The 27131-nt window shown below is 38.0% G+C and overlaps 1 protein-coding gene and 1 long non-coding RNA gene across 2 annotated transcripts in view; one reads left to right on the top strand and one right to left on the bottom strand.

Annotated features, from left to right (window-relative positions):
* LOC139176708 (uncharacterized) overlaps nucleotides 1-27131 on the top strand; it is a 195732-nt gene that overhangs the window by 16111 nt on the left and 152490 nt on the right. The window lies entirely within an intron of this gene.
* On the bottom strand, nucleotides 12549-17282 carry IL2 (interleukin 2). The gene is made up of 4 exons (XM_070769143.1): nucleotides 17105-17282; nucleotides 16950-17012; nucleotides 14099-14245; nucleotides 12549-12892 (listed from the first exon to the last, which is right to left on the bottom strand). The coding sequence occupies exons 1-4, from the start codon at nucleotides 17249-17251 to the stop codon at nucleotides 12782-12784; spliced, it is 468 nt and encodes a 155-aa protein (XP_070625244.1). The 5' UTR covers nucleotides 17252-17282; the 3' UTR covers nucleotides 12549-12781.

Genomic DNA, 27131 nt, shown 5'->3' with positions numbered 1-27131 from the left:
AATCTGTGTCTCTTCACCACCACAAACCTCTTTTGCCTCATACCTGCTTTTTTCTGGCATTTCTTTTCTTGGTTGGAAGGTGTCTTAACTTTTGCATGTGCAGGTGGTAGATCAGCCCTTGCAGGGAATTTGTATATAAATATAGGAATAGGATCCTTCACAGTTGCCTCTGTTTTACTTCTCAAATCCCAAACAGTTTGACAACCCTCAACTCCTAACTTTATTTCCTTATAGGTGTGCCACTTGAGTTCTAGTTCCTTGTACCATAATTTGGAAAATACCATAGACAGAAAAGCTAGGGTGTCTGTTATCTACATTGTTTCCTGTGAGGAATATAACTTGTAAGACCCTGCCTACATTTGTTGCTCTCTTCATGCAGTGAAACTGGTGCCACACTTCGGTTTGTAGGGAGGAGGAGAGTCCTAGAAATTTGAATGACAGGGTCAAAAAGTACGGGCTATTTTGAAAGGAGTATGACCTTTGGTCAGCCATCTTGAGGCCATCCTGAAGTGATCCTTCTTCCAGCTCTTACCAGAGACTTGGACAAATTAAACTAGAAAAAAACAAGACAGGAAAGCACCTTGACATGGTTTACATAAATCAACTTAGAGTAGAGAAGGATGTTGAGTTGTCCGAGGGAAAATGGAAATATCTGACACAGGACACCCTTTATTCCTTAACATTTACTCTCTGTTTTCATTTTGGAGAAAAATCTATATCCCAGACAAAGAAGACGTTTGAAATACCATCAGTTTTGGTATCATTGTGGGCAAATGTCCATTCAATGATACTTTCCTGAAACTTAAAATACTAGGCATGCAACCAGTATTTTACACATAAATACAGACTATGTGAAGTCCCATTTCACATAGCAGGAGACAAAAAGGATAATGGGTAAAATAAATATAACTACCTGGGTCTCTGCTGAATAGCCAACAAAGTTGGTAATCAGGAAAGTTGAAAGTTTGTAGTAATGGAATTTGGTAATCATAGCTGCATTCTTCCAATATTCTTTGCATGAATATTATCCTCTACCATCTACTATTACCCTCTACCATTCTTCTGGCTAGATAGAATTCTTTCAGTTCAGTTCACTCAGTCATGCCAACCCTTTGCAACCTCATGGACTGCAGCACACAGGATTCCCTGTCCATCACCAACTCCCAGAGCTTGCTCAAATTCATGTCCATCAAGTCCGTGATACCATACAACCATCTCATCCTCTGTCATCCCCTTTTCCTCCTGCCATCAATCTTTCCCAGCATCAGAATTTTTGTAATGAGTCAGTTCTTTATATCCAGTGGCTAAGGTATTAGATCCATCTGGAGCTTCAGCTTCAGCATCACTCCTTCCAGTGAATATTCCTTTAGGATTGACTGGTTTGATCTCCTTGCTGTCCAAAGAACTCTCAAGAGTCTTCTCCAACACCACAGTTCAAAAGGATCAGTTATTCAGCACTCAGCTTTCTTTATGGCCAACTTGCACATCCATACATGACTACTGGAAAACCACAGCTTTGACTAGATGGACCTTTGTCGGCAAAGCTTTTTAATATGCTGTCTAAGTTTGTCATAACTTTTCTTCCAAGGAGCAGGTGTCTTAAATTCATGGCTGCAGTCACCATCTGCAGTGATTTTGGATCCCAAGAATATAAAGTCTATGACTCTTTTCCCCATCTATTTGCCATTAAGTGATGGGACCAGATGCCATGATCTTAGTTTTCTGAGTGTTGAGTATTAAGCCAGATTTTTCACACTCCTCTTTTAATTTCATCAAAAGGCTCTTTAGTTTCTTTTTGCTTTTTGTCATAAGGGTGGTGTCATCTGCATATCAGGTTATTGATATTTTCCCCAACAATCTTGATTGCAGCTTGTGCTTCATCCAGTCCAGCATTTCCCATGATGTACTCTGCATAAGTTAAATAAGCAGGGTGACAGTATACAGCCTTGATGTACTCCTTTGCCAATTTGGAATTAGTCCATTGTTTCATGTCCAGTTCTAACAGTTGTTTCTTGACCTACATACAGATTTCTCAGGAGGCAGGTAAGGTAATCTGGTATTCCCATCTCTTTAAGAATTTTCCACAGTTTGTTGTGATCCACACAAGTCAGGACTTTGGCATAGTCAGTAAAGCGAAAGTAGATATTTTTCTGAAATTCTATTGCTTTTTACATGATACAACAAATGTTGGCAATTTGATCTCTTGTTCCTCTGCCTCTTCTAAATCCAGCTTGAACATATGGAAGTTTTCAGTTCACAAACTGTTGAAGCCTAGCTTGGAGAATTTTGAGCATTACTTTGCTAGCGTGTGAGATGAGTGCAATTGTGCAGTAGTTTGAACATTCTTTAGCATTCATTGCCTTTCTTTGGGATTGAAATGAAAACTGACCTTTTCCAGTCCTGTGGCCACTGCTGACTTTTCCAAATTTGCTTGCATATTCAGTGCAAGACTTTCAGAGCATCATCTTTTAGGATTTGAAATAACTCAGCTGGATTTCCTTCACCTCCACTAACTTTGTTCGTAGTGATACTTCCCAGGGTCCACTTGACTTCATACTCCAGAATGTCTGGCTTCAGGTGAGTGATCTCACCATCATGATTATCTGGGTCATTAAGACAATTTTTGTATAATTCTTCTGTGTATTCTTGCCACCTCTTCTTAGTATCTTCTGCATCTGCAGGTCCATACTGTTTCTGTCCTTTATTGTGCCCATCTTTGCCTGAAATACTCCATTGGTATCTCTGATTTTCTTGAAGAGATCTCTAGTCTTTCCCATTCTATTGTTTTCCTCTATTTCTTTCCTTTGATCACTGAGGAAGGCTTTCTTATCTCTCCTTGTTATTCTTTGAAACTCTGTTTTCTGATGGGTATATCTTTCCTTTCTCCTTTGCCTTTTGCGTTTTTTCTTTTCTGAGCTATTTGTAAGACCTCCTTGGACAATCATTTTTCCTTTTTCCATTTCTTTGTCTTGGGGATAGTTTTGAGTACCACCTCTTCTACAGTGTCACGAACCTCCATCCATAGTTCTTCAGGCACTCTGTCTCTCAGATCTAATCCTTTGAATCTATTTGTCACTTCCACTGTTTAATCATAAGGGATGATTTAGGTCATACCTGAATGTTTTAGTGGTTTTTCCTACTTTCTTCAATTTAAGTCTGAATTTTGCAATAAGGAGTCAAGATCTGAGCCACAGTTAGCTCCCAGTCTTGTTTTTGCTGACTTTGTAGAGCTTCTCCATTTTTGGCTGCAAAGAATGTAATCAATCTGATTTCGGTATTGACCATCTGGTGATGTCCATGTGTAGAGTCATTTCTTGTGTTGTTGGAAGAGAGTGTTTGCTATGACCAGTGTGTTCTCTTGGTGCAACTCTGTTAGCCTTTGCCTTGCTTCATTTTGTACTCCAAGGCCAAACTTGCCTGTTACTTCACTTATCCCTTGACTTCCTACTTTTGCATTCCAGTCGCCTATGATGAAATGACATCTTTTTTTGGTGTTAGTTCTAGAAGGTCTTGTTCACTTCAGTTGCTCAGTCATGTCTGACTCTTTGTGACCTGTGGACTGCAGCACACCAGGCCTCCCTGTCCATCACCAACTCCTGGAGCTTACTCAAACTCATATCCATCGAGTCGGTGATGCCATCCAACCATCTCATCTGCTGTCATCCCCTTCTCCCACCTTCAATCTTTCCCAGCATCAGGGTCTTTTCCAATGAGTCAGTTCTTCACATCAGGTGGCCAAAGTATTGGAGTTTCAGCTTCAGCATCAGTCCTTCCAATGAATATTCAGGACTGATTTCCTTTAGGATGGATTGGTTGGTTCTCCTTGCAGTCCAAGAGACTCTCAAGAGTCTTCTCCAACACCACAGTTCAAAAGCATCAATTCTTCAGTGCTCAGCTTTTATAGTCCAACTCTCACAGCCGTACGTGACTACTGGAAAAGCCACAGCTTTGACTAGATGGACCTCTGTCAGCAAAGTAACGTCTCTGCTTTTTAATATGTCTAGGTTGGTCATAGCTTTTCTTCCAAGAAGGTCTTGTAGGTCATCATAAAAGCATTCAACTTCAGCTTGTTTGGCATCAGTGATTGGGGCATAGACTTGGGTTACTGTGATATTGAATGGTTTGCCTTGCAAACAAACAGAAATCATTCTGTCATTTTTGAGATTGCACCCAAATACTGCATTTCAGACTCTTGTATTGACTATGAGAGCTACTCCATTTCTTCTAAGGGATTCTTGCCCACAGTAGTATATATTATGATCATCTGAATTAAATTTGCCCGTTCCAGTCCATTTTAGTTCACTGATTCCTAAAATGTTGATGTTCACTCTTGCCATCTGCTGTTTGACCACTTCCAATTTACCGTGATTTATGGACCTAACAGTCCAGGTTCCAATGCCCTATTGTTCTTTACAGCATCAGACTTTACCTCCATCACCAGTCACTTCCACAGCTACGTGTTGTTTTTGCTTTGGCTCTGTCTCTTCATTCTTTTTGAAGCTATTTCTTCATTCTTCTCTAGTATATTGAGCACCTACCAACCTGGGGAGTTCATCTTTCAGTGTCATATCTTTTTGCCTTGCCAGACTGTTCATGGGGTTCTCAAGGCAACAATACTGAAGTTATTTGCCATTCCCTTCTCCAGTGGACCACGTTTTTGTCAGAACTCTCCATCATGACCCGTCCATCTTGGGTGGCCCTACACAGCATGGCTCATAGTTTCATTAAGTTAGACAACGCTGTGATCCATGTGATCAGTTTGGTTAGTTTTCTCTGATTGTGGTTTTCATTCTGTCTGCCCTCTGATGCATAAGGGTAAGAGCCTTGTGGAAGCTCCCTGATGAGAGGAATCTGGGTCTTGTGCTAATGGGCAGGACCATGCTCAGTAAATCTTTAATCCAATTTTTTGTTGATGGGGTAAAGCCAAACTATGGGATTGCCTTCAAAAAGATTTATGCTAGCACTGTTGTATTCAGTGCCTCTGACCCCGTGGCAGGCCACTACTGATCCATGCCTCTGCTGCAGATTCCTGGAAGCTCACAGGCAAGTCTGGCTCAGTCTCTTATGAGGTCACCACTCCTTTCTCCTGGGTCCTAGTGTACACAAGGTTTCATTTTCACCCTCCAAAATCTGTTTCCCCAGTTGCGAGGAAGTTCTGTAATCAAATCCCACTGGCCTCCAAAGTCAAATTCCCTGGGGTTTTTCAGTCCCTTTGCTGGATACCCAGGTTGGGAAATCTATTGTGGCTCCTAGAACTTTCTTAACAGTGTGAGAACTTCTTTGGTATAATTGTTCTCCAGTCTGTAGGTCATCTGCTCAGTGGCTCTATGGTGGGGTTAATGGCCACCTCCTCCAAGGGGACTTAGACCACGTGGCGTTCCTTCCAGGTCTGCTGCAGCCAGAGAGCCCCTGTCCCTGCAGCAGGCCACTGGTGGCTGATCCATGCCACCACAGGAGATACTCAAACACTCAAAGGCAGGTCTGGCTCAGCCTTTGTGGGATCTCTGAGTCCTGGTGCGCACAAGGTTTTGTTTGAGCCCTCTGAGCATCTCTGGCGGGTATGGAGTTTTCATTCTAAACATGATTTTCCACCTCTTAGAATCCTGTTGGGGCTTCTCCTTTGCCCTTGGACATGGGGTACCTTTTTTTGGTGGGGTCCAACATTCTCGTGTTGATGGTTGTTCAGCAGCGAGTTGCAGTTTTGGAGTTCTCACAGAAGATGAGTGCATGTCCTTCTCCACTGTCAGTGTCCTAGAATTCTTTACCTAGTGGTAAACTCCAAATTCTCTATTCTGTGAAATCCAAGTCTTTGGTATTCTTGCATTTTGGGGATCGGTACAGTTTTCCACTGACCAATACAATTGGGAAGAGGAAGTTAAGTGCTGCCCCACTGAGCTTCCAGGGTTCCAAATAGTGTTACCTATTATGTAGCAGCTGCCTTTGTTGTATAGTGGGAAATTGATTTCCTCTTGTCATCAAATCAGTTACTCTACTAATACAATATGTACCTGTTGGTTCAACTGCGTGAAAAGCCCCTAAATGTCCAAAAGGTAGCCTCAGCTCCCAATTAATCAGTTTTCTGATAAAAGTTAATATTCCTGCCCTTTTAAGCAGTAGGACCATAAAATCAACTAAGCTAAGATTTCATTAATGGGAGGTAAAGAAAATTTTTTTCACGTGAGTCATTTAGTATAATGATGAGATGGACTGCTTTTACTTGTACTTTTTTATTCCTATACCTATGTTCTCTGGCTCTGGGGGAGACTGTACAATATATTGGCTGCTGATTTAACACTAATAGAGCATTCTTCATTTGATCCTCACAATATTGTTTCCAAGTAGATGCCCTAACTGAATCTTCAACAAGGCATTTCTCTGTCTAACCAAGCCAGCTGCTTCTGAATAATAGAGCCTGTAGAGAGAGCAGTGAAATCCATGGGCTTGATCCTATTGCCACACTTCTTTTGCCATACTATATGATTTGGTTGGAGGTAGTGTTGTGATGGATAAGACATTTTGTAAATCTAACAGTGGTGCTGTAGAACACTTGAGGCAAAAAAGAAAGAAAATCTGTGTTTGAAACATCAATCTGTCCTTTTGATGACAAAATACTGTTCATGCCATGGTAGGAGAGGTCCAGTATAATCAATCCCAACTGATTCTTTTAGGGAATGGTGCTATACTGAAAACTCAGCATTGACTTTGCATTGGGGAGCTTAAGTATTCACAGTGACAGTAGCCAGGTTAGCATTTTTAAGTGAACAACCATGTTATTGAGTTCTTTTTTTATATCCATACTTGTTACCATAGAATTTTGTTTGTGGACCTATTGAATAAGCACTGGATTGGCCAAGGAAAGAAACTGGCTGACATCCTCAGAAAGGGTCATCTTGTCCACCTGAATAATGAAAGCCTTCATTAATATCTTCAGATCCTCTGCCCATTCAAAGAGAGCCATTACATACCTCTTCTCCATAACTTCTTGTCACTAATTTTACATTTTTTCTTCATATCCCCAGTCATCTGGCAGTCTCATTCATCACTTTCCACAAGTCAGTCTATTCTAGATCCAAACCTCTGTCCATTTCTCCTTAAACATGAAACGGGAAACCAAGTTTGAATAGGGTTATTCTTCTGGGATCATCCATTCTGGCTGACACCAGCATCCAGTACAGATCTGTTTGTGAACCATGCTCTTTTCTCTTTCTCTCTTTTTTAATTTTCTTTTTTTTTTTTAATTTTATTTTATTTTTAAACTTTACAATATTGTACTGGTTTTGCCAAATATCGCAATGAATCCACCACAGGTATACATGTATTCCCCATTGTGAACCCTCCTCCCTCCTCCCTCCCCATACCATCCCTCTGGGTCATCCCAGTGCACCAGCCCCAAGCATCCAGTATCATGCCTCGAACCTGGACTGGCGACTTGTTTCATACATGATATTCTACATGTTTCAATGCCATTCTCCCAAATCATCCCACCCTCTCCCTCTCCCACAGAGTCCATAAGACTGTTCTATACATCAGTGTCTCTTTTGCTATCTCATATACAGGGTTATTGTTACCATCCTTCTAAATTCCATATATATGCATTAGTATACTGTATTGGTGTTTTTCTTTCTGGCTTACTTCACTCTGTATAATAGGCTCCAGTTTCATCTACCTCATTAGAACTGATTCAAATGTATTCTTTTTAATGGCTGAGTAATACTCCATTGTGTATATGTACCACAGCTTTCTTATCCATTCATCTGCTGATGGACATCTAGGTTGCTTCCATGTCCTGGCTATTATAAACAGTGCTGCGATGAACATTGGGGTACATGTGTCCCTTTCCATTCTGGTTTCCTCAGTGTGTATGCCCAGCAGTGGGATTGCTGGGTCATAAGGCAGTTCTATTTCCAGTTTTTTAAGGAATCTCCACACTGTTCTCCATAGTGGCTGTACTAGTTTGCATTCCCACCAACAGTGTAAGAGGGTTCCCTTTTCTCCACACCCTCTCCAGCATTTATTGCTTGTAGACTTTTGGATCACAGCCATTCTGACTGGTGTGAAATGGTACCTCATAGTGGTTTTGATTTGCATTTCTCTGATAATGAGTGATGTTGAGCATCTTTTCATGTGTTTGTTAGCCATCTGTATGTCTTCTTTGGAGAAATGTCTATTTAGTTCTTTGGCCCATGTTTTGACTGGGTCATTTATTTTTCTGGAATTGAGCTGTAGGAGTTGCTTGTGTATTTTTGAGATTAGTTGTTTGTCAGTTGCTTCATTTGCTATTATTTTCTCCCATTCTGAAGGCTGTCTTTTCACCTTGCTTATAGTTTCCTTTGATGTGCAGAAGCTTTTAAGTTTAATTAGGTCCCATTTGTTTATTTTTGCTTTTATTTCCAATATTCTGGGAGGTGGGTCATAGAGGATCCTGCTGTGATGTATGTCAGAGAGTGTTTTGCCTATGTTCTCCTCTAGGAGTTTTATAGTTTCTGGTCTTATGTTTAGATCTTTAATCCATTTTGAGTTTATTTTTGTGTATGGTGTTAGAAAGTGTTCTAGTTTCATTCTTTTACAAGTGGTTGACTAGTTTTCCCAGTACCACTTGTTAAAGAGATTGTCTTTAATCCATTGTATATTCTTGCCTCCTTTGTCAAAGATAAGGTGTCCATATGTGCGTGGATTTATCTCTGGGCTTTCTATTTTATTCCATTGATCTATATTTCTGTCTTTGTGCCAGTACCATACTGTCTTGAGGACTGTGGCTTTGTAGTAGAGCCTGAAGTCAGGTAGGTTGATTCCTCCAGTTCCATTCTTCTTTCTCAAGATAGCTTTGGCTATTCGAGGTTTTTTGTATTTCCATACAAATTGTGAAATTATTTGTTCTAGCTCTGTGAAGAATACTGTTGGTAGCTTGATAGGAATTGCGTTGAATCTATAAATTGCTTTGGGTAGTATACTCATTTTCACTATATTGATTCTTCCAATCCATGAGCATGGTATATTTCTCCATCTATTAGTGTCCTCTTTGATTTCTTTCACCAGTGTTTTATAGTTTTCTATTTATAGGTCTTTAGTTTCTTTAGGTAGATATATTCCTAAGTATTTTATTCTTTCCGTTGCAATGGTGAATGGAATTGTTCCCTTAATTTCTCTTTCTGTTTTCTCATTATTAGTGTATAGGAATGCAAGGGATTTCTGTGTGTTGATTTTATATCCTGCAACTTTACTATAATCATTGATTAGTTCTAGTAATTTTCTAGTGGAGTCTTTAGGATCATGTCATCTGCAAACAGTGAGAGTTTTACTTCTTTTCCAACCTGGATTCCTTTTATTTCTTTTTCTGCTCTGATTGCTGTGGCCCAAACTTCCAAAACTATGTTGAACAGTAATGGTGAAAGTGGGCACCCTTGTCTTGTTCCTGACTTTAGAGGAAACGCTTTCAATTTTTCACCATTGAGGATAATGTTTGCTGTGGGTTTGTCATATATAGCTTTTATTATGTTGAGGTATGTTCCTTCTATTCCTGCTTTCTGGAGAGTTTTTATCATAAATGGATGTTGAATTTTGTCAAAGGCTTTCTCTGCATCTATTGAGATAATCATATGGTTTTTATTTTTCAATTTGTTAATGTGGTGTATTACATTGATTGATTTGTGGATATTGAAGGATCCTTGCATCCCTGGGATAAAGCCCACTTGGTCATGGTATATGATCTTTTTAATGTGTTGTTGGATTCTGATTGCTAGAATTTTGTTAAGGATTTTTGCATCTATGTTCATCAGTGATATTGGCCTGTAGTTTTCTTTTTTTGTGGGATCTTTGTCAGGTTTTGGTATTAGGGTGATGGTGGCCTCATAGAATGAGTTTGGAAGTTTACCTTCCTCTGCAATTTTCTGGAAGAGTTTGAGTAGGATAGGTGTTAGCTCTTCTCTAAATTTTTGGTAGAATTCAGCTGTGAAGCCGTCTGGACCTGGGCTTTTGTTTGCTGGAAGATTTTTGATTACAGTTTCAATTTCCGTGCTTGTGATGGGTCTGTTAAGATCTTCTATTTCTTCCTGGTCCAGTTTTGGAAAGTTGTACTTTTCTAAGAATTTGTCCATTTCTTCCACGTTATCCATTTTATTGGCATATAATTGTTGATAGTAGTCTCTTATGATCCTTTGTATTTCTGTGTTGTCTGTTGTGATCTCTCCATTTTCATTTCTAATTTTATTGATTTGATTTTTCTCCCTTTGTTTCTTGATGAGTCTGGCTAATGGTTTGTCAATTTTATTTATCCTTTCAAAGAACCAGCTTTTGGCTTTGTTGATTTTTGCTATGGTCTCTTTTGTTTCTTTTGCATTTTTTTCTGCCCAAATTTTTAAGATTTCTTTCCTTCTACTAACCCTGGGGTTCTTCATTTCTTCCTTTTCTAGTTGCTTTAGGTGTAGAGTTAGGTTGTTTATTTGACTTTTTTCTTGTTTCTTGAGGTATGCCTGTATTGGTATGAACTTTCCCCTTAGGACTGCTTTTACAGTGTCCCACAGGTTTTGGGTTGTTGTGTTTTCATTTTCATTCGTTTCTATGCAAATTTTGATTTCTTTTTTGATTTCTTCTGTGATTTGTTGGTTATTCAGCAGCGTGTTGTTCAGCCTCCATATGTTGGAATTTTTAATAGTTTTTCTTCTGTAATTAAGATCTAATCTTACTACATTGTGGTAAGAGAAGATGCTTGGAATGATTTCAATTTTTTTGAATTTACCAAGGCTAGATTTATGGCCCAGGACGTGATCTATCCTGGGGAAGATTCCGTGTGCGCTTGAGAAAAAGGTTAAATTCATTGTTTTGGGATGAAATATCCTATAGATATCAATTAGGTCTAACTGGTCTATTGTATTGTTTAAAGTTTGTGTTTCCTTGTTAATTTTCTGTTTAGTTGATCTGTCCATAGTTGTGAGTGGGGTATTAAAGTCTCCCACTATTATTGGGTTATTAGCATTTGCGTCCCTCTTTTGTCTCTTTTTTTGTCTTTTATATTTTTTCCTACCTCCTTTCGAAGACTTGGGTTCCTTTTCTGGGTGCCTGATGTCCTCTGCCGGCATTCAGAAGTTGTTTTGTGGAATTTACTCGGCGTTTAAATGTTCTTTTGATGAATTTGTGGGGGAGAAAGTGTTCTCCCCGTCCTACTCCTCTGCCATCTTAGCTCCTCCCCCTCTTTTCTCTCTTGTAGAACTCCCCCAAGAAGCCACAGGAGTGGGCTAAGGGAGAGGGGTTAAACCAGATACTGTGAGAATCTAAACTGCCTCTTTATGAAGTTGACTTGTCCCTCTTGGATCTCTTTAGGCCTACTCACTTGCATTTTATAGTGAAATGCTGCTGTGTTGCCCAATGTTAAATGTTTCAGTCCATCAGTTAATAAGTAGTTCATGATGGGCAGTTCAGGTTGCAGAATCCTTTGGTGTCCTGTGGTCAGACATTGGTCTTTACCAAGATTTTGCTTTTAAATGGGGAATTATCTCCAGAGTAGGGTGTGGTCTTTCTAAAAACTATAGAACTGTGTGGTCATTATCTTTCAGGGAATTTCTAGAGTCTTTTAACAACAGCTCTATCACAAACACTTTGAATACCACTGGGTCTTCTGGGTCATATATCTCATGTGGCTGAGGAACTTGAATTGAGGCCTGGACCTGCAATATAGCCCTTTCTTGCTGGGGGCGTTACTGAAAACTGACAGCCTTATAGAGTTACCCTTCAAAATGGGTCAGTATAGTGTATATAGCACACTTTCAAATTCCAGAGGCCCACCAAGCTTTGTACTTCTTTGCAGTTGGCCTTTCAAGACACAGAATCTTGTCCTCCACTTTAAAGGAAACTCCTAACGTTCAAGACACTACTGGACCCTTAGAAACTTCATTTTTGTGACACATCCCTGAACTTGTTGCCCTTCTTCTACCCCACATTTGCCTTATTCGTGTACTACTCCTACCTGTTTCTTGCCAACAAATCCAGTTAACAGCACCAAAGTCATTGACCAGCATGGTATTCTTTGAAATAGTAAGATGATCAAGTACTCTCCAGACTAATGAGGACAGAGAGCAGTAAAATTGATAGATCCCTGGGATGAGACAGTTAAGATGTTCTGTTGCCCATGTAATTTAAATGCAAATGGCAGTAGCTAGAGACTGTCAGTCAACTGTGCTCCCTGGAATAGTGCTATGGAGATGTGCTAGGAGGCTTTGTGATCCCTTTGAGCCCTTCGGAGAAGGACTCAAGCTAATATTTCACCAGGCTAAGTCCCCATTCTGACTGATGACTCACATTGGAGTTTCAGAATTACAGGATCCTTTAGGGTCATTACCTAATAACTTGCCAGAATATCTCAATAATTCCCATTCTTTAGTGAATGGGCTCCCACATGAATATCTCTTCCAAAATTGCTTGGGGAAATTTTTACAGTATATACCTGTGGCCATATTACAGGACCTTCCTTATTCTGTGCTATTCCCAGAATGACAAATATCTGAGTTTGTTTTTATTCATCAACTTTATTAAATAATTTTAGTCAATGACCTGCATAGACATTATATTTAAAAATTCAATATACAAATAAATACTTCAGGATAAATAATTTAACTGAATTTTTTAGAGCCCGTAGGGCTTACAAAAAGAATCTTAAAAGATCCATATTTATCATCTTAAGACTAACAGTTACAAAAGGTAGGAAAACATATATCAAAAAATAAATATAAATTTTAAATATTTAAATAAATAGAAAGCCTGATAGTTTAAAATGAGAGGCACTTAGTGATCAAGTCATTGTTGAGTAGATGCTTTGACAAAAGGTAATCCATTTGTTCAGAAATTCTACAGCGTTTACTGTTGCATCATCATATTCACATGTGAATCTTGTTTCAGATCCCTACAAAAGAAAACATTTTAATTTTGTTTTAGTTCAAAGTAGTTTACCTTATATACAATTATTTTCAGTTCAAGTCTTATAGAGTTATGGCCTTTATTTTCAAGTATATTAAACATATTAACATTCACATTTTCTTCAAATGACCAAAATTATGTGCCTAAATTAGTGTATGTTATGATATCCAGATAGTGACATATAAGCTGTAATTTAACTTGTGCTTTTTATCCTTTAGGATGACTATTAATTAATGAATTTTGTACTTTGACAGATGGATGAGGAAAGAGAGCCATGAATCTCTCACATCACCCAAGTTCCTTGTATATTTCATGCTTCCTATGTGTTTAAAATTCTTAAGGTCCTGAAAGTGAGTATTACCTCTAAATAAAAAGTTAATTATCTGGTCCATTGGCCATTTTACTGGTTGCCATTTTTTTAAACAAATCACTTAGTTCTTCTACCAAATGATAGGAAAACCCCATTTAAAAAGTATTTTGGGTAATCAGAATTAGCTATTCTGGAAGATGATCTGAAAAAAATTTAAAAATATAGTAGGTCCCCTACATCCAAATGAGTTCTGTTCCAAAAGCGGGTTTTGTAAGTTGAATTTTGTTTGTAAGTCCTACAGAGTTAGCCTAGGTACCCAATTTAACACAGTCAGCTATATACTGCTGCTTTTATACTTGCTTCTAGACATCCTGGGCTTGAAACAAAAATACCCACTACTACTGTACTCTATACAGTACTACACAATAAAGTACACAAAGCACATCACTTGTAGAGGATGCAGGAAAGTGACAATGTATGCCAGACATGTGCACTAACTTTTATGATTGGACATGTGAATGCACATTCACATCTTTGAAAGTCCACAACTTAAAGATTCATATGTAGAGGACTTACTGTATATAATGACACCTGTCTCCTTTCTTTGAAATTCAATTCAGTATCTTCTCCCAATCCCAGTTTTGTGTTAATGTGAGGGGTGACAAAGTGCATTGGTAGGGGCTTGTCCCTGAGTGGATGGTAGATAGAGGCCCTCTAGCTTACACTTCCCAGATCCACAATTTGTCACCTAACATAAAAATGACTTATATTCATAATGGAATTTAAATGCATGAGTACTTCACAAATACCAAATGTTACACAATGTTAAAATGCCCTTCCATTTATTTTATTTCCAGGAGAACAAATATAGTAATATTTTACCTGTAGTTCCAAAACGATTCTCTTAATATTGTCCATTGAATCCTTGATCTCTCTGGGGTTCAGGTTTTTGCTTGGAGCTAAATTTAGCACTTCCTCTAGAAGTTTGAGTTCTTCTAGTAAACACTTAAGATGTTTCAATTCTGTAGCCTTGAATAGTAGTAAAAATAATTATCAGATCAATTTTCCCTGACTAAAGGTCAGAATCAGAAATTAATATCAAAATTTATTTTATTAATAGAGACAGTATATAGTTTGTACCAATTCTCTGTTTCTCAGCATTACTATAAAGATGGATCAATATAGTTTACATTATAAAACTGGAAAAATTAGAGTTTAGCTGCCCGTAGTTAGCATTAACTGTTAGTTAACAAATAATAAGTCATTAATTTCAGCTTAATTTGGCTTTGCAAAAAAGGCAACATTTCTGCACCCAAATGCAAATTACCAATATAGGTTGAATTCTTTTCCAGTCTGTGTAGAAATTATTAGAGCCAAGAGTAGTCATAATTTGGAAGTGTAGGTTCACATTCTATGATTCTAATATTTTAATAATGTAAGAGTTATGAATCATATAGAATGTTAGGGACAGGGAGCTCTTGGATGCAATCTGTCACAATCGCAACATTTTATAGATTAGTTAATTGTAACTACTTAGTAATGGCTTGATATAGCAAGGCCCATAAAACTGCATCTTAATTTTTTATTTTTCTATAAAAATTATAGTAAGATGCATTGTTAAACATAACATCTCAATCAAATAAAAGCTTACAGTATTTGAAGGATTTTTGGATAGGCTCCCTGATTCAGACATGTACACACACAAGTACACACATATACATACTTATATATATAATGATAATATTTCATATTTCTATGGTATATTATAATTTCAAAGTGTTTTGTCCTAAATAAGTCCATTTAAGTCTCACAGCCACCTTTTGACATACGTAATACACTGTGTTATCACCATGTTACAAATAAGGAAACTAAATCTCAGAGTTTAAGTGTCTTCCCCAAGGCCACATGACCAGGTGGTGTGTATGTGTGTGTGCTCAGTTACGTCTGACTCTTTGCGATCCTATGGACCATAACCCACCAGGCTCCTCTGCCCGTGGGATTATCCAGGAGCCAGAATTAGATGTCAGTTCTTTTTCTTTATAACATTATCATAACAACTTTTGAATTAAATGTTTTTGCACCTCTTTAAATTCTTTTGCAAACATGGAATAGTTGTAAAATGGAGAAATGAATGGAGTTTATCACATTACTTTTAGTTTCAGATAGATTTTGTGTTGTCATTTAGAAACTGTTAAATTTCAAAGAATTCTACCACCCTGTACATAATCTGTTACCTCACTTTTAGAGAGAGAGGTAGGAATACACCACGTACATCTTATGACATTTTCATCTAATGCTCTTTCAACTTGCTACTAAAAATTAATAAGTTTAAGGCTTAAGTTTTTGACATGAACTTGGAACTCTTTCCCTCAGAATAGTCTAGTGTCTTTATGCTACTGGAAGTAAGAGTTATGTGACTCTGATTAAGTTGGAGGAGCATCTGTATTTCCTTTTCATCTTTTAAAAGGGTAGTTTGAAAAAAAAGGGTGAAGAAAGTGAAAGTGTTAGTTGCTCAGTCATGTCTCTTTGCAACCCCATGGACCGTAGCCCCTCAGGCCCCAGTGTCCATGGGATTCTCCAGGCAAGAATAACTGGAGTGGGTTGCCATGCCCTTATCCAAGGGATCTTCCTGACCCAGGGATTGAACCTAGATCTCCTGCATTACAGGCAGATTCTTTACCTTCTGAGCCATCAGGGAAGTCTCAAAGGGTAGTTTGATATCTAATGTCCTCAAAGTTGACCCTTAAAACACAGTTTTCTTATGGGCTATTCACCCAAGGACAAGCGCTTTTTAGGATCAGAGTCTTGGCCATTACCTTTGACTGGCATAACAACTGGGAAACTTGACACACCTAGTGTATCTCTAGGAGCTTGGATGATGCTTATCTGTCTGAATCCCCAGACAACCAAATGGAACTTTTAGTCTTGGAATATAAGTCATATAGCACCAGAAGTGTCTGGGTTTATTTGCATAAAAGATGTGTAAGTCCCAGTTTTTACTCTATACTCTCCAGGAAGAATTTTGTCCTTATTATTACTTCTAATTGTTACTCCTTATATGGCATTTCTCGTATGCCAGGCACTATTCTGAGTACTTTACATTTATTCATTAATTCTCACAAAAGTGTATGAAGTATATACAATTATCATTTACATAAGATACTGTGTCACAAAGAGAATAGGTAACTTGCTCAAGGTTACAAAAGCTTGGACATGGCAGAGCTGAGATTTCAGGTTAAATAATCTGTCCTAGGATCTGTGCTATGGATTAATGCTGTACTGCCTCTTGAAGGAAGATCCTTAAGAATCCTTCCTAAAACAATAAAGGATTTTTTCAGATGGGCCCTCTGAAATCAGTTTTGCTAATTTGAATGGTAAAGTGATATGCTCAAGTATCTCCAGAGTTTTATATTTTTAAATAAAAAAGTAAGTCAACACAATCTTTTTAAATATTAAATTAAATATTTAAATTAAATATGCAGCAATAAAGTGAGAATATTATTCCTTTTTTCCCATTTCCTCTACCCCAAAATATACATAAGTATATATTTTTAAAAAACTGCAAAGCCATTTTTCAGAAGCCCATTATCAAACTTGAGATTCTTTTTAAAAAGATACTGAAGTTACTATTTCTTCTCCTCAGATGAAGTGCTATTAATCCAGTTAGTGTGTAAATTTTCACATTACTTTCAGTTTTCTTAAAATTAAATTGAACATAGAAAGTTGTACTTACGTTAACCTTGGGCACGTAAAAGTCAAATGTATGCATCCTGGAGAGCTTGAGGTTCTCAGGATTCTGAGAAAGCATAACAGGTTGTTATTTAAAAAGCAGACTCTAGTTAGAAAAATTAACTGTAATAATTTGAGTAAGAAAGAAAATAAACTTACTTTAACTTTCTCCAAAAGCAACTGTAAATCCAGCAGCAATGACTTCACTTCTTTCATTGTGTTCCCCGTAGAGCTTGAAGTAGGTGCACCGTTTGCAACGAGTGCAAGAGTTAGTGCAATGCAAGACAAGAGTTGTATCTTGTACATTGTGGCAGGAGTTGAGGTTACTGTGAGTAGTGATTAGAGAGGCAGATAGGAAGTTCTAGAACAAGAGAAGCAATTTATACTTTTAATTCTGGAAAAATATGATGGGGGTGTCAAAATGTTTTACATATTACACATACTTTCAAAGATTCTACCTGTGTGGCAAAAAGCATTACCTTTATTTTTCCTCTTCTGATGACTCTTTGGAATTTCTTTAAACCCCCATAAACTGACTGAATGGATTTAGGTGAAATCCCTCTTGGTTACATTAGCCCACACTTAGGTGGCAGTTCTAATTCATACAACTAACGCCTTCTGTATGAAACAGTTTTTCCTCCCTCTTTCTTTAAGGGGGTGGGGATACAAAAATGGCTCATGAAAAATTTCTCTTTGTCATAAAACTGTGCGGAACATGTGGAGCACCATGTTGTGGTGGACAAGAACAAGAGTAAATAGTTGAAAAGAATAAATTTTTAGATTTGTTGATTAAACAGGAAGAATATTGGTTTCCTGTTCCAGGATGGCTTTACCTTTTATCTCCACGATGACTGAGCTAATGCATACAATGTGATAGATTACTTCTTACACAATCAGCTAGAGAGGTATTAAAATTAGAATACATAAAATACTGAGTTTGGGGCACTGTTTTATGCTGTTTTAATTTTAATGTTTCTTGTGTCTGTTTACATCTCTTAATGTCTGTTGTACTTTTTTTTAATAGTGTGGTGTTTAACAAATACTCAGAAAAGGATTTGCATACAAGAGTACTACTACTGCTAGCTGTGTGTGTGGGGGTAGGGTATTAGTCATTTTTTTTACAAATTTATTTTTGCTCCTTTATTATTTTTTATGGGCATTAAGGGAATATAATGAGAGTTGGAATGTTGCCAGAATCAAGGATGTTTTTTTCTTCCTCTCAGTCTCTCAGGGGCCATTTGAGCTATATTAGTCTTTCTCCCTCTTCATGCCCATTTCATTTCTTTCTATCTGTTGAACGATTACTTATATTTCTTTAAGGGAAAAAATTAGCATAACAATAGTAATCCCCAGGCTTGTTTATAGGAAGCTTACTAACTGGAATTTATGGATACCATTTGTATATTCTTTAGGAGAACGATAATATGGCTAGCTTGAGGTGTACCAGTACTGGCCTAATTATTGTGGCTGGGAGTGAGAAAGACAGGGTAATAAGCAGTCCAGAAGGCCATGATGAGCCATGGAATGTGTATGCGTGTATGTGTGTGTGTCTTGTGGATTGAGAGCAATTGTCAGAATAGGGGTATTTGGGCTCAGTTACTCCAACATATGGTGACTGCAACAGATGGTGACTGCAGCCATGAAATTAAAAGACGCTTACTCCTGGGAAGAAAAATTATGACCAACCTAGATAGCATATTGAAAAGCAGAGACATTACTTTGCCAACAAAGGTCCATCTAGTCAAGGCTATGGTTTTTCCTGTGGTCACGTATGGATGTGAGAGTTGGACTGTGAAGAAGGCTGAACGCTGAAGAATTGATGCTTTTGAACTGTGGTGTTGGAGAAGACTCTTGAGAGTCCCTTGGACTGCAAGAAGATCCAACCAGTCCATTCTGAAGGAGATCAGCCCTGGGATTTCTTTGGAAGGAATGATGCTAAAGCTGAAACTCCAGTACTTTGGCCACCTCATGCGAAGAGTTGACTCATTGGAAAAGACTCTGATGCTGAGAGGGATTGGGGGCAGGAGGAGAAGGGGACGACAGAGGATGAGATGGCTGGATGGCATCACTGACTCGATGGACGTGAGTTTGAGTGAACTCCGGGAATTGGTGATGGACAGGGAGGCCTGACATGCTGTGATTCATGGGGTCACGAAGAGTCGGACACGACTGAGCGACTGAACTGAACTGAACTGACTCCAGCATAACTCTTCCAATACAGACGCCAGAAGTCTAGCAATAAAAGTTACTAAGAGGGATATTCATTACAATTCTTGGAGCACCTTTATGAAAAAATAAAATACTACAAAAAAACTTGTGACTAACAAATACTCAGAAATGAGTTTACATTCAAGGGTATCGATGCTAGTTTTATAGTAGACTTTATATGTGCCATGTATACGGCTTCTCTGATGGCTCAGCGGTGAAGAATCCACCTTCAGTGCAGGAGATGCAGGTTCAATCCATGGGTCAGGAAGACTCCCAGGAGCAGGAAATGTCAACCCACTCCAGTATTCTTGCCTGAAAAATTCCATGGACAGAGGAGCCTGGCAGGGTACATACCATGGGGGTCAAAAAGAGTCAGACGTGACTGAACACGAAAGCGTTCAAAGAGTGCCATGTATAAACTAATCCATAAGTTTCTAGTTTTTATGTTTTCACTCTTTAATAAATTTAGGTTTAGTCTCTAAAGCACCTGTGACACTGAGTGTAACAATAATAGTTATAAAATAATACCAGATCAGTATTTTTTAGTCATTAGATCAGGTAGGATACTTGGGATTATGTTCATTTGCACTCAGTACAGTGCACTAACTGCCTGAATGATGGTATAGATATATACTTCTAATTTAAACTGGGAAAATTTGAGGAAATACTTTTCCAAGCCATGTCTTACAACTTCCCCATTTTTACTACCTTATTTATTTTTGTCTATTCTGTAGACACTTCTCTAACTCCTATGATACTGTCAGGTATATAGAAAGAAAAAAAGTATGCATAGACACATGATTTCGTTTAAGCCTTACCTGTGAAGTGATGGTACCATTTTGTAGGTAGAAAATTGAACGTCAGAGAAGTTAAATAATTTGTTCTAAGTTATTTAGCCCTTACTTCCAGTTTGAGACAGAACAAGGATTTGAAATCAGAATATTCTTACTCCAAACTCCACACTCTTATCATTTATATTCTTTCTCAAAGGAAACGTGCAGTAGAAAATTCATAGGTAGACAAGTATAATGCCAGGTAAAAGATGATTACTGCCTTGAGAAAGGTGGATATAAACAATTTTGAAGAAGAAACATGACTTTAAACTGAGTTTTGACAACATGGTTAAAATGTAGATATTTAAATTTAAGATTAAGTTGAGGGTAGGTAGGCAGGAAAGGTTATACATTCTGTGAGCATAATTTTTACTTTTTTTTGTTGGTCACACCACAGGGCATGTGGCATCTTAGTTCCCTGATAATGGAATAAACCAGTGCCTCCCTTACTGGAAGTACAGAGTCTTAACCACTGGACAACCAGGGAAGTCCAGGTTATACATTCTAAGGAACACAGTTGTACTTAAAAAGAACAGAGAAAAATGGTTCAGTACTTTTTAGATATGCATTAGACAATATTCTGAAGAATATGAAACATCTTCCTAAAATGTAAAAACAAGCATTACAGTTCCTAAGGAGGAAAAAAAGTAAAGAAAAAACCAGATTATAGGCAAATAACTTTTTCTTTTAGAAAAGATTAGAGACAAATGATCATGCTCTTTTCCTTATTTTATTTTATTCTTTTTTACTAAAAACTGCGTAATGTCTCTCTGTACCTTTCATATCAAAACCACAAATTTAGCATTAGTTCTAAGGGAAAGGCTATTTAGTAATCTGTGTGTCAACTCTGTTATACTTGTTTCACTTCTTTAAAGACTTTGAGTGTGTCTTCCAGCATCATCAGCTCAGGCTTTTACCCTTCCAGAGTGGAAGGATTCACACCCACACTTTTTTTCTGTGTGGGGGCTTTTCCAGCAAGGCCTTTGATGTTCTCAGAGTCTTGATATTTGTATTTCTCCGGCTATTTCCATTAGAGAATAGGTCAGTGTATGGCTGAATTGACAGGACCCTGTAGAAAATTGAATTCCTAAGCCCCTGCCTTGTCCTTATTATTGTGTAACAAGCATCATTATAGAAGCTTGGGGAGAAAGCTACAGCAAACGTACACTGTGGCAAACTTTCACTTTTTAACATGTCTGACACATCAGCTGGTTTCTCTGACTATAGCAGTAATAGAATCAGTAGTAGGCTGCTAACTGCCACGTGTCACATTCCCTATTTCCCCTATCAATAAGCAGCTATTTTAGTTGCTTAATGTTGTTTGTGAGTCTGTCTCAGAGTCCAGAGTAACCCAGGTCCCTAAAGCTGTCTTCCAAAGAGGTTGGTCAGTCAGTTGCATAATTGTCCAGCCATGACTTTCAAGAACTCTGTCTCGTGCAAGAATTTCTTCTTTTTGAGCCTTTTTCACAGCTTTGTAAAACTTTAATTTTGTCTGGAGCTTGATGCCTGTATTAATGTATGTCTTGTTGGTTTCTCTAAAGGTCTCTTGACTTTTCAAGATATAGTTCTCTCCCTTTAAAGTTAGACTATATTGTTGGCTAAGCTCCATACCATCTAGAGAGATTTTTTTACTAGGAGCTCTGTTTCCTATGAAAATCCAGATTTCCTCAGGCATAGGACGGTGACCATTCTTTGTCTTTACTAGACCTATGGTCCTCCATAATGTGATACCACTTCTGTAAATATGTCTGTGAATCACAATTAAGTCTTATTTGCATGGGGTCTTCCGAGTGGTAAATTTTAATGGTGTTCACAACCTTTTGGATGAATTATTTCTTTGATACTTTTATTTTTGCAAAGTATTTTCAAATTGATTATTTTATTGAGTCACATTCTGCTGATAAGAAATTTAACATTTGTAGAGGTTGACTTAGGAGAAGGCAATGGCACCCCACTCCAGTACTCTTGCCTGGCAAATCCCATGGACGGAGGAGCCTGGTGGGCTGCAGTCCATGGGGTTGCTAAGAGTCGGACATGACTGAGCGACTTCACTTCGACTTTTCACTTTCATGCATTGGAGAAGGAAATGGCAACCCACTCCAGTGTTCTTGCCTGGAGAATCCCAGGGATGGGGCAGCCTGGTGGGCTGCCGTCTATGGGGTCGCACAGAGTCAGACATGACTGAAGTGACTTAGCAGTAGCAGCAGAGGTTGATTTGCCCAAGACCACATTCTTAAATTAGTGGTGAAGTTAGAGCAAAAGTCAAGGCTTCCTTGTCTCCAATGTCATGCATTTCCTGTGTTAAACAGTGATGCCAAATTCTGGGTCCATTATGCTGCATAGAAAAAGCTGAATTGTGCCCATTTTCCATCTCACTTATTCTCAGTAATAGCTGATGAATCAAGTGAGGCATCATCCAATATCCACCTTCATTTAAGCAACACCTTGTCTAAGCAGCTTTACGATTTCTAAGAATTTAGAGCAGCTGAATTCATATAGTGGCTATAAAAGCTGGGTTTTGCTCATATCTTTTAATCTCTTTCTGGGGTCTTTTAAAAGCACTAGAGCATTTGCTATTTCCTAACACTTCTCCCATGTTTAAAGTAAGAAAACGATTGTGTCCAATGTGGATTTAAGCTGCATTGTCCTTTTAGGAGTGCAGTATCCAAGGTTGATATGAAGATATGACACACAAGGCAATTGCATTTGTCAACTAAGAGATAGCTCACACTTAAATGCGATGAGAATAGGAGTATCTTCAAAATCTTTTCTGGAAATTTCCTTTTTGTGTAACTATCCAACCCCTATGACAAATCACAGACCACCTGACCTGCCTCTTGAGAAATCTGTATGCAGGTCAGGAAGCAACAGTTAGAACTGGACATGGAACAACAGACTGGTTCCAATTAGGAAAGGGAGTATGTCAAGGCTGTATATTGTCACCCTGATTATTTAACTTATATGCAGAGTACATCATAAGAAACACTGGACTGGAAGAAACACAAGCTGGAATCAAGATTGCCGGGAGAAATATCAATAGCCTCAGATATGCAGATGACACCACCCTTATGGCAGAAAGGGAAGAACTAAAAAGCCTGAAGAGGAACTAAAAAGCCTCTTGATGAAAGTGAAAGTGGAGAGTAAAAAAGTTGGCTTAAAGCTCAACGTTCAGAAAGTGAAAATCATGGCATCCAGTCCCATCACTTCATGGGAAATAGATGGGGAAACAGTGGAAACAGTGTCAGACTTTATTTTTTGGGGCTCCAAAATCACTGCAGATGGTGACTGCAGCCATGAAATTAAAAGACGCTTACTCCTTGGGAGGAAAGTTATGTCCAACCTAGATAGCATAGTGAAAAGCAGAGACATTACTTTGCCAACAAAGGTCCATCTAGTCAAGGCTATGGTTTTTCCAGTGGTCATGTATGGATGTGAGAAGAAGGCTGAGCGCCGAAGAATTGATGCTTTTGAACTGTGGTGTTGGAGAAGACTCTTGAGAGTCCCTTGGACTGCAAGGAGATCCAACCAGTCCATTCTGAAGGAGATCAGCCCTGGGATTTCTTTGGAAGGAATGATGCTAAAGCTGAAACTCCAGTACTTTGGCCACCTCATGCGAAGAGTTGACTCATTGGAAAAGACTCTGATGCTGGGAGGGATTGGGGGCAGGAGGAGAAGGGGACGACAGAGGATGAGATGGCTGGATGGCATCATTGGCTGGATGGACATGAATCTGAGTGAACTCCGGGAGTTGGTGATGGACAAGGAGACCTGGCGTGCTGCGATTCATGGGGTCGCAAAGAGTCAGACATGACTGAGTGACTGAACTGAACTGAACTGATGACAGATCACACAACAATTACTAGAGTTAGAACATGACAGTCTTCTGATGGTAATGGTAATAGATCTGTAAAGCACTTCAAATTCATAAAAGTACTTTCATATCCATTTATCTCATTTCACAGCAAAAAAAAAAAAAAGTGAAGGAAATAAATTTTCTGGCTGTATGTATTTCGTAAAGACCTTTATTCTCTTCATACATTAAGAATTAAGCCTTGCAGCTTATAAATAAATACTAGCTTTCTCCTCTGTGGAAATAAATGCCTTCATTAAAATCATTGTAAAAATAAAGTTATTATTTATGTTTAAGTTCTCTACTAACCATTGGTTCTTTCCTCTTCTACAGAAGCTTCGGATGCATCATTAACAGTCCATTGTTCCATGATTCCTAATGTTGAAAGATAAACTGAGGCATGCCAAAACTTTTTAGACTTTATTTGAGCAAAAGTCAATTTGAATCAGGCATCATCCAATCTAGCGGACAGAAGGGAACTCTGGGGAGCTGTACAAAATGAAAGATTTTTACAGCTAAGAAGGGAATGGGAACAAGGAAGTTATACTAGACAAAAAAGTGGATTGGCTTTTGCAAGGTTACTTTCCTTTAGGAAATTTCAGGAGTGTATCAAGCAGATTACCTAACTAATGCTGATTAGGCAGTTCCCAGTTGGAGTTTCTGAGAGAACCAAAACTGTAATTAAGTCTTGGTTTACTGATGTGGGGCTTAGCATAAGTGATTCCATTTTGGCCTGTTGTTTTTAACACTAGTATATTTTTTAAAGATCGTAGCCTGATTTTTTGTTTAAAAATTATAACATTAATTATAAAATAATTCATATTATAGAAAATTTGGAAGAAAAAAGTGAAAAAATTTAAAATCAACTATAATCTTACTGGGTAGACATAACTGTTGTTATCACATGCAGTATTTATGTCCATCCAGTCTGTTTTCTTGGTATGGTTTTACATGCTTTTCTCTTAGCCATGTGTTATAAACATCTCACATATTAAGTATTCTTTAATAGTTGCATAGAATTCTGTTGTGTGACTGGAATTATTGGAATTTACATTAATTATGTTCACAATTATGAATAGTGTTGTAATTCACTAAACTATTTTGCACATAAATATTTGTGCAAATTTCTGGTTTTCCTTTTAGGATAAAACCCTAGAATTGGAATTACTGGATCAAAGAGTTTTAAGGCTTTTGATACTTATTCAAAAAGTTCTTAACAACTTAGCACTCCTTATCAGTGGTATAAGCCTATATTTCTGTACCAATTACATAGTTTTCATATGATCAAATAGGGGTGGAGCAAGAGGGAGAAAGCAGAGATAGTAAAATGTATGCTGATCGCTGGTTATACTAATATATTCAGTTCCATATTTGGAATTAGGAATCAAGTAGACCTGAGTGCCAGTCCTCTTTATCACTCACTGGGTGTGTGACCTTGAACAAATTTCTTATCCTCCCTAAGCCTATTGTTTCATTTCTAAAATGACAGTATGGACCTAAGTGGAGTTTTGTGTGAATGACCAATAAAATAGCACATGAAAGCACAAAACACTAATCTAATAACTTTGGATGGCTGAGTAATCCCATGACCTGTTTCTGATACGCTGCTCCCTCTCCGTTTTCTAAGATATTTTTGTTTAATGATGGCATTTGCTTTGCAAGCTATTTTGATATCATCCAGGTTTACCTATTTGCCTAATATGAAGGTTGAAAAAGAAATAGATGGAGATTTTTTACCATGTCAGCATTGCTCAGATTAAATTTAGGTAAAGTCTAACTAAACCAAATAATTCTTAATCATTCTATAAGGTTACTAGAGGTAAAATATAATGGAGATATTATCCCATAATATATGTCAGTCCCATCTAAGGAGATCTCTCTCCATTGTAGAGGAGGAACAGTCATTTTCCCTTTATACTTCTATTTGCTCTGCTGAGACTCTTCCCCGCACATACACAGACCATACCCCCCCCCCCACCTCCAGAGTAAAAGACAGATTACTAGGAGAAAAAATAAACAATTTTAGGTACATATGTACCTACAGGAGCCGTGTAAAGATTTGAGCCTCAAAAGGCAGCCAGGTGGTTGAGGCTTAGATACCATCCTAAGCTAAGAAATAGGATAGGAGTCTGGGGCTTCGAGATCTGGGGCTTCAAAGAGGGGAAAGGTGTTTCTTGGGAAAGTGAGAAGAGGAAATGTTTGGTAAGCAAAAGTTGCTCTGCCATGCAGATATCTCTCGAGTTAAAAATTATCTTTGTTATGTAATTGCTTTCTTCCTGGTACAGACTCCTCTGGAAAGTAAATGTTCCCTGTAAATACAGATTTCTCTTATAAAAGGGTAACTTTTACACTGTTTTCAGAAATGTTCCTGTATCTGCAGTTTCTCAAAATAATCAACTAGAAATAATTCTTACAGCCAAAGAAGCATATTTTGGGGTGGCATATTCTGCTGCGCTTCACCATCAAAATTGACCTATCCTGATCTGAGTTGAAGAACAATCTCATTCCTCTGAAACAACCGAAACTCTGAACATTGACTAATAACCTCTGATGTGCTGAATTATTAACAGTGTCTGCTTGGAGTGCTGTTTTGAGAATAAGTCTGTCCTCAGTGAAGTGCACATGAGTATATGAAGTGCACTGAAGTATATTCCGTCTGCAGTGGGCTCTGGGATGTGGAGTAACAGCCTGCATGCCAAGTTTTTAACAGTTCTGCTCTTGCTCATGCTTTCTTTAGGCCAAGTTCCAGCAAACTTTGTTATTTGTTTTCAAGAGCAGGATAGATTAGAAGCAATTGTAGGAATTGGGCTGCCTGCAGAATAAATGATTGCCAGTGGTTAAAAGTATTTTAAAAGTGAAGGAGATATGGGGACCAAAGGAAAGCACATTCTTCTGAAACTTTAGTATGTGCTCCAGTAACCCCATGCACCCTAGTAACCATTTATAATAGCAGAATATAATGACTAATATTCACAGTGATGACCTACCTCTTCAAAAAACATTGAAATTATGCTTTGCCTTATTAAAATCTGCTTTGTTTAGGAAGTCAATTTATATGTAATATTTTTAGGGAAGATTCTATTACAAATGTTCACGATAAAAAATCTGATATTTTAGCTAAAGCAAATGAGAGCATGTCTTCACATGTCAGCAGACCAAGCCAAAAATAATTATTTTTTTAAATTTAAATTTATTTATTTTAATTAGAGGCTAATTACTTTACAATATTGTATTGGTTTTGCCATACATCAACATGAATCCACCACGGGTGTACACATGTTCCCAATCCTGAAGA

The sequence above is a fragment of the Bos indicus genome, chromosome 17 (genome assembly GCF_029378745.1).
Source record: "Bos indicus isolate NIAB-ARS_2022 breed Sahiwal x Tharparkar chromosome 17, NIAB-ARS_B.indTharparkar_mat_pri_1.0, whole genome shotgun sequence".
In the NCBI taxonomy this organism is placed as follows: Eukaryota; Metazoa; Chordata; class Mammalia; order Artiodactyla; family Bovidae; genus Bos; species Bos indicus.
Note: the sequence above shows the minus strand (reverse complement) of the source record. Positions and strands in the feature narration are given on the sequence as shown.

Coding starts and splice junctions, on each gene's coding strand:
- IL2 (XM_070769143.1), bottom strand. CDS start 17,251: ATGTACAAGATACAACTCTTGTCTTGCATTGCACTAACTCTTGCACTC. Junction 17,013..17,104: donor TGCTTTTGGAGAAAGTTAAA/GTAAGTTTATTT, acceptor ATGCTTTCTCAG/AATCCTGAGAACCTCAAGCT. Junction 12,893..14,098: donor GAATCGTTTTGGAACTACAG/GTAAAATATTAC, acceptor TTTCTTTTGTAG/GGATCTGAAACAAGATTCAC.